This window comes from Polychytrium aggregatum (assembly GCF_025602895.1).
Source record: "Polychytrium aggregatum strain JEL109 chromosome Unknown BJ171scaffold_38, whole genome shotgun sequence".
In the NCBI taxonomy this organism is placed as follows: domain Eukaryota; kingdom Fungi; phylum Chytridiomycota; class Chytridiomycetes; order Polychytriales; genus Polychytrium; species Polychytrium aggregatum.
In genome coordinates this window covers 268,929-280,980 of record NW_026516240.1, presented here as the reverse complement: position 1 = coordinate 280,980, position 12,052 = coordinate 268,929, and the positions used below count along the sequence as shown (strand labels likewise).

The 12,052-nt window shown below is 59.3% G+C and overlaps 4 protein-coding genes across 4 annotated transcripts; 2 read left to right on the top strand and 2 right to left on the bottom strand.

Moving 5' to 3' along the window:
* Nucleotides 1-392: 392 nt before the first annotated feature.
* On the bottom strand, nt 393-1,559 carry BJ171DRAFT_201916 (uncharacterized protein). The gene has a single exon (XM_053106280.1). It carries the CDS (start codon nt 1,433-1,435, stop codon nt 527-529), a length of 909 nt encoding a protein of 302 aa, XP_052963718.1. The 5' UTR covers nt 1,436-1,559; the 3' UTR covers nt 393-526.
* Nucleotides 1,560-2,435: 876 nt separating this feature from the next.
* On the top strand, nt 2,436-4,754 carry BJ171DRAFT_601649 (uncharacterized protein). The gene is made up of 5 exons (XM_053115102.1): nt 2,436-2,595; nt 2,732-2,919; nt 3,130-3,292; nt 3,453-3,500; nt 3,687-4,754. The coding sequence occupies exons 1-5, from the start codon at nt 2,568-2,570 to the stop codon at nt 4,286-4,288; spliced, it is 1,029 nt and encodes a 342-aa protein (XP_052963717.1). The 5' UTR covers nt 2,436-2,567; the 3' UTR covers nt 4,289-4,754.
* A 637-nt stretch (nt 4,755-5,391) lies between these two features.
* Nucleotides 5,392-6,907, bottom strand: BJ171DRAFT_570298 (uncharacterized protein; the record flags this gene model as incomplete). The annotated part of the gene is made up of 5 exons (XM_053113625.1): nt 5,392-5,677; nt 5,824-5,867; nt 5,977-5,994; nt 6,133-6,167; nt 6,430-6,907. 5 exons carry the CDS (start codon nt 6,905-6,907, stop codon nt 5,530-5,532), a joined length of 723 nt encoding a protein of 240 aa, XP_052963716.1. The 3' UTR covers nt 5,392-5,529.
* A 1,171-nt stretch (nt 6,908-8,078) lies between these two features.
* Nucleotides 8,079-11,017, top strand: BJ171DRAFT_585020 (uncharacterized protein; the record flags this gene model as incomplete). Its single annotated transcript, XM_053114340.1, has 5 exons — nt 8,079-8,858; nt 9,075-9,384; nt 9,507-9,601; nt 9,761-9,827; nt 9,960-11,017. 5 exons carry the CDS (start codon nt 8,079-8,081, stop codon nt 11,015-11,017), a joined length of 2,310 nt encoding a protein of 769 aa, XP_052963715.1.
* Nucleotides 11,018-12,052: the final 1,035 nt, after the last annotated feature.

Genomic DNA, 12,052 nt, shown 5'->3' with positions numbered 1-12,052 from the left:
CGATTGTCGCCAAGGCACCGTCGCTCTCGATGCCGTGCGGCATCTTCCCATGACCGCTCCGCAGCGAGTGCTCTTTGCTCTTCCCAGAGACAGCAGACCAGAGTCATCCTTGTGCGGGCGGTCTGCTTGGGGCGGTCGACAAGCCCAGCCGCCTTGGTCGACGCTGCCGGCATGACCCGGGCTTTGTCCATGAGCGGCACGGGGAGCGTGGCTCTCTGTGGCCATGAAGACAGCCGATTGCGCACTCCCCAGGCACCATGAAGCCAGCGAGCCCGGCCCGGATAGGCTGCTTGCGCTGGATTCTGTCCTCGGATTCGCCTCATTCCGCTCTTCTCCCACTCTCCGGATCCACTCTCCTTGGCTCTGACCACCGGCGATCCCGCCTGCATCGAACCAAACTGCCCTCTCTCCGATCCCTCTCACTTGCGCTCAGTCCCGTCCAGGCCAGTCGTTTCTCTGCCGCCCCTGTGAAGCCTTTGTCAAAGCCATCGTTGTCGTCAAAAACGTCGACGCTATCCGATTCGGTTCATCGATAACTCACCTGCATCGGCACATCGCAGCCATGAACCCCGCCGAACTTGCCCTCAGCGCCAACATCAACATCACCACCGACAACGATAACGACTCTGCCGACACCCTTCCGCTGTCGGATCCTCCAGCCTTGACTGTCCCAGCAGCGACGATCGATGCCGGCCTCGCTGCAAAGGCGAGCTTCCTGCCGAACGAAATCTGGTTCCAAGTGCTCGAGCATCTCGACTTGTCGGCCCTCTGGGCCGTTCACACCACATGCCGCACCTTCCACCAAATCTGCCTCAGGCTCATCGCACAATCGCTCAAGGCACGCAAGCCGCACATTCCTGGCCGCTCGGTGCCGGATGAAGCCATGGCCGTTGCTTTCGGCAAGTTCCCAATGCTGCCGGGCAACAACCAGATTGTGACGGCGCTGTTCCTGCGACTCGTCCGGTGGTGCGAGAAAACGTGGACCTTTGAATTCGAGCCCACGGGCGAGGCCAAGTTCGGAATCTGGATCCACCGGATTGGATTCCTGCCGATGTCGCACGCCTACAAGATGGCCAAGTTCTGGTTCCCAAAGACTGCTCCGCCTCGGCTGCATCTGTGGTTCTGCCCAGAGGAGTGCTACAGCTCGCAGTTCGGCGGCGAGGCTGTTGGGGCCACGGCCAGCAACGTCGAGCAGCTGCCCGGCCTGCAGCAGGTTCTCGAGTCTGAGCTTGGAAAGCACCTGGGCTCGATCGACAAGGACAAGGGCTGGGTGGAGTACGAAGTTGTTGTCGATGTCGAGATGCATGTGGAGGGCGATCCGGATGCTGTCACCGCAGACGACCCGCCATCGCAGCATCAGCAGCAGCAGCAGAGTGACTCTGGACTTGCTTCCGGCAGCTTTCACAATGTGTTTGGGCGCCTCGGGAGAGTGCATCTGCGGGGCGAGACCATGTTTGGGAGGTAGATTGGACGCTTCTGGGAATCCATATGTGTTGGCTTTGGCCGGCCGGCTTGCTGTTTAGGGTGCGCTTGCACTCATGGACGCAATCGCATTGGTGCTGACATTGCCGTGGCGATTCTGAGTCCAATACACAGTTTTGGCCGTATGTGGAAGAACGGACTTGCTCGGGCTGTCGCTGTGGAGGCAGGCGGAACAGGGTCTTGACCCACAAACCCCGATCCAATGCTTGGCGAAGAGATGCACATGTCGCCAAAGCTTGGCTTTGGCCGGCTTTGGGAAAATGCATCGATGCTGTTCTGCCGACATCCACAGTCCTTGGCAGGCTTGTTCGAGCACAGGCGCAGGCCGAGCGACATGTGCATCCAGTCGCCAAGAAGCGGGCTTGCCTCCCGCTGGAGTTGGCCGCAGAAGCGCTTTTGTCGGCAGATGGAGGCGTGTCCCCACATGCATCGATGTCCGCCAAACCAAACCTTCTGCGGACGGCAACCAGCCCGACAAGACAGCCCCGAAAACCATGCGCGCGGAGGGGGGCGGTTCTGTACAGCCGCGTGTCTCCGCACTGTTACTGTCCACACTCTGTGTGCGGCCGTCTGTGCTGGGCCCCTTGCTCGCCCAGCGGAATCCTGGGCTCCGCCACCACAGTCGCGCAGTGTGGCGCAGCGTCTGGCGGCGGTGCTGCACACAGACTGTGGGCGATGACAGCCGCATTTGCAAGGGTCCAACACAGGGTGTACAGACAAGCAGCACAGCCGAGAGCATTGTACACACAAGTCGCTGACAAAGACGACACATCCAACACAGACAGCACAGGCAGCACATAGCCAACACCCCCGCCGCCCATGGGGCCAGGCCCGTGTTTGTGGCCTACATGTACAGCGCTGGACACTGCCCGGGACGCTGTGTCGGGCCGCGACAAGCCAGCCAGCGGATGAACGCGACGGCGGCGCTTCCGGACGTATCGCCGGGGCGGTCGCACGCATATAAAAAATCGTCGAGAAGTCTCGCCCAGCCGCCTTCCTGTCGCGCCCGAGCTTCGAAATCCTCGCGAAGGAAAAAGCCGTCTGTCTTCTGCCTTCTGCCGCCTCGTCCTGGATCAACCGCCGAAATGCAGCCCTCCAGCCTGCTCAAGTCCGGTGAGTCTGCGTCTGCAGCGCAACTGATCCGCTCCGGCTGGGGGCCTGGATATGGACCCGAGATCGCACCGATTTCCCTGTGGCCCACTGATCGTTTCCCATACTTACCTGCGCTGCTTTGGCCTCGGGACTGCAGCTTTTCTGCTTTCCATGCTCTCGCAGGGTGCCCTCTCCGCCAGCATCCACGCTGGCGGCGTGAACCTCACCATGACCTATCCCGACTACGGCGTGCCTCCACTCCGCCCCGAGTGGAACAAGTACCTCGGCACTTTCAAGGCCGACCACACACCCGACATCATCCAGTGTCTGCGTTCTGGCGAATGGGTAAGAGCATGTGCAGTCGGGCCACTCCCAGCATTCCCGCCACCTCCATTCCACACCATCATGCCCATGTATCGGTGCGGCCACACTATCCACCCGCACCCGGACCGCAACGTAACGTCGTGTTCAGCGATGGTGCTCTGCTCACGGCTCCTCCACCACCTGCATCGCCTGGTCCTGGTCAGTCCTAACTCTCGCTTCGATCGATTCCAGGGCCAAACCTTCGATGATGGACCCGGTGCCCCCACGAACCAGCTCCTGGACTACCTGCAGCAGCAAAACATCACCGTCACCTTCTTTATCATCGGCGCCAATGCCGTCGCGGCTCCAAACACAGTCAAGCGTGCCTTTGATCTTGGCCACCAGATTGCCATTCGTAAGTGCTCCTTACCCCTGCTGATGATCTGCCCACTTGTTCGTGCACTTGTTTCCTCTGGCCCGCCCTCGATCTCCCCACCGAGGGAATGCGGGCTACCGTTTTGAATGATGTGGAACCGTCCGGCTCACCGACACCTGCCGGCCTTGATGAAACACAGACACTTGGAGCCATCCCCACATTCCAACCTTGACCGAGGCCGGCATTGGTATGTATTTGCATCGCACGTAACTCGCAGCCCAGCCCGTCATCTTTCTCTTGCTTGAGCAATGGAAGGCATGATCCTTTGGGCTGCGGCCGCTCACTTGCTCCGCCGAGCATTCGAGATCTGTGATTGGGGGCGACTGCATGTACCGGATGCAATCCGTTGCTCACCCGCTCAACATCATTCCAGTTGCCGAGCTCCTGTGGACCGCGCAGGTCCTGACCGACATCATCGGCGTTACTCCCGTCTACATGAGACCTCCATACGGCGAGATCGATGCCAAGAGCCGCAACGTCATTCGCGGACTCGGCTTCATCCCAGTCATCTGGAGCAACGACTCTTCCGACTGGGATGACACCGTCTCCGTCGAGTCTGTCAAGTCCGAGGTCGACAGATGGGCCTCCGATACCAGTCGTCCACCGGCCATTGGCCTGGAGCACGATCTCAATGACCGCGAAGCTCAGTTGGCTCGATACATCATTCCCAAGCTCATGTCTGGTGGATACAAACTCAAGCCGGTCGCCGAGTGCCTGGATGATCCTCTCCCTTACCGCCGTGGTCTCGATCCCACTGCCGAACGAGTTGGTCGCTCGGCCGCTATTGCCCCATCGTCGTCGTCTGCTCTGCCGTCGACAACATCCGCGGCCGCTTCTATCTCTGCCTCCGGCACCACCATGCCCACCGCTACTCCTGCTGCCCAGGGTGTTCGAGTCAGCAGCTCGACTCGCACTCAGGTCGGACTGTCCCTGGCTTTCTTGGTTGCCGGGCTTGCCTTCCTGGCGCAATTCTAGAAGCCTGTAGTTCAGCAATCATCAGCATCACCATGAAACGAGCCCGCCATATTCCAAAAATCACATCAGCATTGTCTCGTTTAGACCAACCACTATTTACAGCGCCAGTCGCCCATCTTCCACGACATATGGGTGTGACTATGATGTTCTCAGACACCGCCCCTCTAATACATGCACCTCATGTGTGGTTTGCTGCCCCTTCCTTTGGGACTGCGGATCCAACGGTGGGGCCAACCGCAGGCGGTGCCTTCTCTCTCTCGCCTATCCCCCTCTTCTCAACTTTTGTCTTTCTCCATCCCGATTCCTCAATCACTTCGTTCTTGGATTTCGACCATTCGATCGTTCATCGTGGTTGCTGATCAATGTTTGATCATATGGCCAATGCGCCTCTATCTATCTCCTGTCCTCACCCCTTGGTGTGGGCACCTCTTCCAGTCAATACAATCAACTTCTTCCATTTTCACAACAGCAGACGGGGCCCGCCTCTGAGTCGCTCCGAGCTGTCTGCATGCTCGTCGGAATGCAGTTGTTGTGTGACGGGAGTATCCACAGCTATCGCAGGGTCTTTCCACAATAGCTCCAATGACTGCGAAGGCGAATCCCAGAAAACAAGAGCAAGAGCAAGAAAGAGAGAGAGAAGGAGAAGGCGATAATGCAATCGTGAAATGTACATGGTGTAGACAAATAGAATCAAAAGTATCAAAGGTATCAAAAGAATCAAAAGGGAACTCCGGCCAAGCTGTGCGCTCGAGACCGCTACTGCTACAGAGTGTGGGCTTTGAATGTGGCGCCAATGCGATGTGTGGCTGCGTGAGGTATAGCGTTGCGGGGTATGTGGGACATCCGGGGTTGACGCCGACAGGCGGCTCGCAGTTGGTATCAGTCCAGCACTCCACGTCACAGGTATCCAAGGGCTGTGCTTGAGACGATGCATTCGAGAGTGGGTGGGAAGTGCGACGTAAGTGCATAACTTGGCGGGGGGGGGTTGCCCGAAGTTAGGTTGGATGTTGCATTGGCTCCAGCATCCGTGTTGGTGTGTGAATTGTTGCCTTCGAACGAAGAGAATGTCGAAAATTGTGCTGGATCGGGAACTTGCCCACATTGGTCCGTATGCGCGGGTGCTGTTGTGAAAACCGTTGGCGATCCGGCCCCAGTGCTCGCCGGTACTATGCCATCGGCAGTCCACCCCACCGCCGCAAAGCGACAGTGCCCCGTGGAACAGCCATCGCCCTCGCATGCGCTCAGCCGGCGTTGCCAAACTCCTCGTGCAGGATCCTCTCCATGAACTTTTCGTCTTCTTCATCCAAGAACATTGAGCCGACCATCGTGTTGGACATGGATGTGCGACGGGCCCCGCCCTCGCCGCTCTGAGTCGTGGATTTGATCGGCCTGTGCGGTGCAGTTGCGCAAGTGTGTCGGGGTATCGCACACATGAGCAAATGTGCTGGTGCGGCTGGGCTGAGAGGTTCTCTATTCCGGTAGAACACGGCATTCCAGGGACACTCCAGGCACACTCCAGCGACAGCCACCCGTACCTGTTTGCGACCTCGGTATCTTTGAGCTCGTTCTGGACTTGTCCCTGCTCCGATAAATCACAAGTGAGTGCATGCCCACGATCGATAAACCTCTGTGCATCACCGGACTGGGACTTTGTCGCCGGGAGCAACGGTCTGATCAGAAGAGCTTACTCGGTTTGCTTGCTTGAACTTTTCTTTATCGAAAGCAGGGATGTTTATCTACAGCAGAGACGGCGCCATTGCGCTCGGGTTAGAGCAGCGAGTTGACACCAAGGGTCCAGCCAAGCTGTGCACACCCGGCTGCCGAGCGTCGGCTCTGGCACGTACCTTGTTGTAGTTGTCGGAGGTTTGTATCGAATAGTCTGTTGCTGTTGAGTAGCTGAGCGACGACACGCTGCCACTTCGTCTTCGCTGCATGCCGCCTGTTGCCCAGGACGGGGCGAGTAGCAGTACAGTGAGTCAGGCGCTCCAGAGAAAATCATGTCGGCTCGATGCCGGTGGAATGCAATCGGAACTGGATCACTTCGAGTTGAGTCCAGTGGGGTCGGATCCAGATGATCCAAGCCAAGTCTGCGCGACAGCACCCGGACGCATCCACGCCCTCGTTGCAGGAGTAGGTCCTACCATGCATCGATCGCTCCGATATACTGCCTGCCCGCATGGTGCGTGCCGCACGCAGCTCTTCCTGGCTGAAAGATGATGCCATTGGCTCGCCCTTGGCAATGACTTCCTGGATCATGGCTAGATGCGAGTTTGAGGCAGCCGGTATCCGCTGTCGGGTGGCAACACCATAGGCGGTTTCGTCCGCCATGCGTGCAGCGAGCGCTGCTTTGTTGGTATAGCCCGGCGGGCTCGTATAGCTCGACTGGCTGGCAAATTTCGGAGACTTGCCGGTCTCGGTGCTGCCGCCGGACACATTGTGGTGGTATTGGTGTGGAGAGCCGGCGTACGGGGGGCGATTCGCAGGTGGATACGAGTGGCGAGGCGAGTGAGGGGATACGTTTGATGGCGACCGCTGAGACCGGCTGCTGAGCTGGTGCTGCAGGGACGGTTGAGTCTGCGATGGCGACGGAGGCTCGGCCTTGGTGGACGAGTTTCCCATGATGCGTGGGCGAGGCGCACGACAAAAGTCGGAGGGTACAGGACTGGATTCAGGTGCGGAGAGCTGAACTTGGCTTCAATGGCTTGGCTGTGCGCTGCGCTGCGATGTGCAGCCAGAGAGCGATCCAACTGGATCGGACGTGGAAGAATTCAACCTCTTGGGCCGCAGAAAGTACTCTGACACTGCAGGAGCGACAAGAGCTGGCTGCGGCTGTTGCCGTGTCAAGCGTTGCTGTCGAGCAAGTTCAGAGATACAATGGCTGGCCGATCCGTTCGAGGATCCGTCTATCTGAGCCTGCGTGGATCTTGGCTGGGCAGAGGTGCATCGATCTGGAGGAAAAAAAGAGGCGTGCCTTGCTTTCTACCGCCTGTCTTTGGCAAAGCCGGGGCCCTCTAGTTTCGGCGCTGTCCTGACGAGACGTGATCGAGGGGAACGGGGATAGGCGAGGGTTGATGGAGGGGAGCTGTCCTCGACGATGACGCCGACAAAGATGGACAAGGCGGACAAACTGGAGAAAGAGACACAGTATATGGCAGCCCGGGATTGATGCGGCGAGCGAATCACACAAACGGGCGGCCGAGAAGCGATCGGATGGATGACTGGGTGGGCTGGCGTCGGTCGGGGAGTGACGTCGCCCCGTGGGAACGCACGCGTCGGCGGCACAGCCAGGACGGATCGCTCTGCCTCGATCCGGCTCGACTCGGCTCGATCCATCGACCAACGTGACGCGTGCGCAGCATGTTGTCGCGGTGTGACGTGTGTCGCACGGGCGAGGCGGCCCCAGCTTATCGGGCACACACAGACTGCATGCGCATGTCACACGCGTGCGACGGCGGTGTCCGTGACGCTGCTTGCTCAGTGTGTGTGTGTCTGTGCCACCGTCCGCCGAAAAAAAGTGGGATCGACGAAATTTGGTTGATAACCCGTTGCGGATCCCAAGCATCACGCCGCCGCACCCGTCCCTGATCTTCCCCCCGATCTCTGCGCCCACCGGACCCAGCTTGTGCTCGGACCTGCCGCCGGCCGTTTGATGATCAAGGATCTGCTCTCACTCTCAGCATCCCGAGCCTTTTCCAGACAGCCGCTTTCCCGCCACCTCGCTGCCCAAGCCTTCCGTCCAGCAGCCCCACTCCGCCTTTTGGCCCGTCTCCAGCACTCGCATCCGCTCCCAATGTCGTTCGAAGCACACACCGCAACCTTCTACCTCCTGTTCAACGTGAACCAGCCGGCCTTTGCCGAGGTGGCCGCCTACTATCTGGCCTCCAAGGGCGCAGCTGGTCCGCACCATTTCCGCGCCGGTCTGCACTATGATCTGATCTCGAAGGACTCGCTCCTCAATATCCCGGCCGGCGCCTTCACGCCCGCCAAGCAGACCATCTCGGGCAAGTCCTCGATCGTCCGCTACTTTGCTCGTGCCTTTGAGAAGCACGGTGCTGCCTACTACGAGGCGCTCTCGCCCAAGGTCCAGGCCGAGATCGACGACTGGATCGACAGCATCCGCAAGGCCACCGACGCCGACACCGACGTCATCTCGACGCTCGCCCAGCGCATCGCCGACGCCGTCGCCAAGGGTGGCTATGTCACCTCGGCCGGCAAGCTCTCCCTGGCCGATCTCGTTGCCTGGGACTTTGTCAAGGTTCACATCAAATCGCCCAACTCCAAGGTCCATGTCCACGGCCTGGATGCGTGGTTCAAGAAGATCGAGGGTGTTGCCGAGATCAAGCTCGCTCTTGAGGAGATCCGCAAGGTGCAGAGCCAGGTCCACCAGCTCCACCTCTTCCGCGAGCAGGCTGCTCTGCAGCTCTCCGAGATCCTGAAACTGTCGGTCACCACGATCTACAATTCCCTGGAGGCTCCCAAGGACGTCAAGATGGGCGACATTTCGGTGCCCATTCCTCGCCTGCGCCTGCCCGGCAACCCTGCCCAGCTGGCCCAGGAGACTGTCAAGCAGGTGAGCCTCGCCATCTGCAGAGCGACGGCAATCAAGTGAGATGGCGAATATGGAGGAGAGGTCTCGGCAGAGTCGTTCTTGCTGCGTAGGCATTGGAGGGTCCTCCCTGGCTGGGGCAGCCGAACTTGTGCCTGAAACACCAGCACACCCCTGTCACTCGCCAGACCCACTGTCACCTGTCACTGACCCTTGTCTTTGTTGGCCAACTCGACACAGTTCAAGCCCAACCAATACCTACTCCGTGCCATCGCCACCGGCCCATACCTGAACATCTTTATCAACCGCGATCTGCTCCGCGATCGACTCGTTCCCCAGATCCTGAATCTCTCGGATGAGTACGGCGCCAACGCCTCTGGATTTGGCAAGACCTCTATCGTCGAGTTCTCCAGCCCCAACATCGCCAAGCCCTTCCACGCCGGCCACTTGCGCAGCACCATCATCGGCAACTTTGTCAACCGGGTGCTAAAGGCCAACGGCTGGGCCACGGTCGCTCTGAACTACCTTGGTGACTGGGGCAAGCAGTACGGTGAGCATCTGCCTGGTGACGTTGGGCAACGAGTGCGGCGCATGCTGCTGAGGTTTCTTTCTGTGCCGTGACTTTCGGCTGACACTGCGTTGATGCTGATACTGTTGTGCAAATTTTTGCAGGTCTGCTCGCCATCGGCTTCAGCCGCTATGGCTCTGAGGAGGAGCTCGAGAAAGATCCCATTCGCCATCTCTTCAACGTCTACGTCAAGATCAACGTATGTCTGATTGCATGGAGAGCTGGTCGCACGCAAGTCATCCACGTTGACTCCTCGAAAGTTGGTTGGGCTGGACGCCGACGCTGCTTCGTCAGCGACTGCCTCAAGCCGGTGTTGAACCACAGTCTCATCTGCTTCTCTTGTTTCGGTGTTCAATAGAACGACAAGGCCGAGAACCCCAGCATCGATGATGAGGCTCGTGCTTACTTCCGCAAGATGGAGGAGGGTGAGTTCTCCTCTTCCTGTCGTCTATGCACCCGTTTCCTTGCCACGACAAATGTACCATGCCGATCACTGACACTGCATTCATCCGGCGCTCGCTCTTCCCCCGCCATTACCACCACCACCACCACCACAGGCGATGAGGAGGCTCTCGGTCTGTGGCAAAAGTTCCGAGACCTCAGTATCGTCAAGTACAAGGATATCTACGAGCGGCTCAATGTGACCTTTGACGTGTACTCGGGCGAGTCGCAGTACTCTGCTCAGCAGATGGAGAGCGTCGTCAACGAACTCCGCGACCTGGGACTGCTCGTTCCCTCCGAGGGCGCCCACATTGTCGATCTGAAGGAGCACGGCCTCGGAGCGGCCTTGATCACCAAGACGGACGGCAGTATGCTGTACCTTTCGCGCGATGTTGCGGCTGCCATCGAGCGCCAGAAGAAGTACAAGTTTGACAACATGTTCTACATTGTCGGCGATCAGCAGATCCACCACTTCAAGCAGCTCTTCAAGATCCTGGAGCAGATGGGTCTCCCGTGGTCGGCCAACTGCCAGCATATCAGCTTCGGCATGGTCAAGTCCAAGGACGGCAACATGAGCACGCGCAAGGGCACGGTTGTGTTCCTCGAGGATATGCTCAACTCGACCAAGGAGGAGATGCGTGCTGTGATGATGCGCAACCCGGAAAAGTACGCGCAGATCGAGAACCCCGAGCATGTCTCGGACGTTATTGGCATGACGGCCATCATGACCAACGACATGAGCTCTCGCCGCATCAAGGACTACGAGCTCGACTGGGCCAAGATGTTCCTGTTCGAGGGCGACACGGGACCGTACCTGCAGTACGCCCACTCCCGCCTGTCGTCGATCGAGCGCAAGAACGCAGAGCTGTCGATCACTGCCTCGAGCGAGACCAACCTCTCGATTCTGAACGAAAAGGAGGCCCACGCGCTGATCGACATCCTGGCCCAGTTCCCCGATGTCGTCCGCGACTCCAGCAAGAACTTTGAGCCCTGCAACGTCGTTTCGTACCTGTTTACGCTCTCGCACGCCATTTCGGTGTGCTTCGAGACCCTGTGGGTCATGGGCCAGGAGAAGGAGGTTGCCGAGGCCCGCCTGGCGCTGTACATTGCTGCCCGCACCACCCTGGGCAACGGCATGCGGCTACTGGGCTTCCGCCCCCTCGAGCGAATGTAAGCTTTGCGATGGAGGGAAGGCGTTGGAGTCGCCAGCACAGCACTGGGTGTGAGAGAGGAACGAATGAAAGCATAGGAAATGTGTCGTGTTTGGGTGTCTTGGCGCAACAAGTCAGAATCCGGAATACACACAGAATCGTCCGTCACATTGGCCCCCCTCCCCTCACCCTCCCGCACTGCAGAGATGGTGTGAACGGGGCAGCAGCGAGCGTGAGATCGTGGGCGATTGGAGTGACGAACGACATGGGCAAAGCTCTCACCGAGTTGGTCACGAGACCCCTCCTGGTTTTTGCAGTCGGCGTGGTTTGTGTCACCCGACCCCGCGTTCCGTGCTCCATGTCGTTCGGGGCTGTTCCTGGGTCGGTCTGGGATGGATGCAGCGATCCTGCTGGGACGATGCGACGACAGCAGCAATGGCAGCAGCGGGAGGGGCGGAGACGGAGGAAGTTGTGGATCAGCGCGATATCTGGAATGGCGGTGCTGAGCGGGAGGGATTTGATTGGACGGCTGCTGCGTGGACAGCCGGGGCGTGCAGGGCCATGTCGCCGCATCTTGGTGTGGGACTGGACTGCTTGGCTGCCGAAAGATCCCACGGCCTTGGACGAACGACCGATGCATATGCACTCTGCCTGGACGCATGCGAGCGAGGGAAGAGCCGCTGGCTGATTCGGCGGGACGAGGGGAGGTCGCCTGTTCACCCCAGCAGCAGCAGGCTCGGTCGCAGGACCCGTGCAGACGGGGATCGACAGCGACGAAGCACTCTCGCCCGAGGATGTAACCCGGGCCGATCGCCGAGCGACAAACCGAACGACCGGCGACTGCGAGCCGAACAGCACCCGCCGGGCTTGGTCGCTGTCGCCACCACCGGGCGACTTTCACCGGCGTTGCTCTGATCTGTTCTTCTGCCGGCCATCCTGATCTTGCTCTTCCACCACCTCTGCCGGCCTGCAAACCCCAACGTGCTTCTGCTGCTGTTGCTTCCAGGTATCTGCTGCTGCTGCTTCTGCTGGTGCTGTCGCTGCTGCTTTTGTTATTG

Bases quoted from the DNA above. Each gene is read 5' to 3' on its own strand.
- BJ171DRAFT_601649 (XM_053115102.1), top strand. From the start codon at position 2,568: ATGCAGCCCTCCAGCCTGCTCAAGTCCG. The intron at 2,920-3,129 runs GTAAGAGCATGT...GATCGATTCCAG, and splicing joins GTCTGCGTTCTGGCGAATGG to GGCCAAACCTTCGATGATGG. The intron at 3,501-3,686 runs GTATGTATTTGC...ACATCATTCCAG, and splicing joins CTTGACCGAGGCCGGCATTG to TTGCCGAGCTCCTGTGGACC.
- BJ171DRAFT_201916 (XM_053106280.1), bottom strand. From the start codon at position 1,435: ATGCACTCTCCCGAGGCGCCCAAACACATTGTGAAAGCTGCCGGAAGC.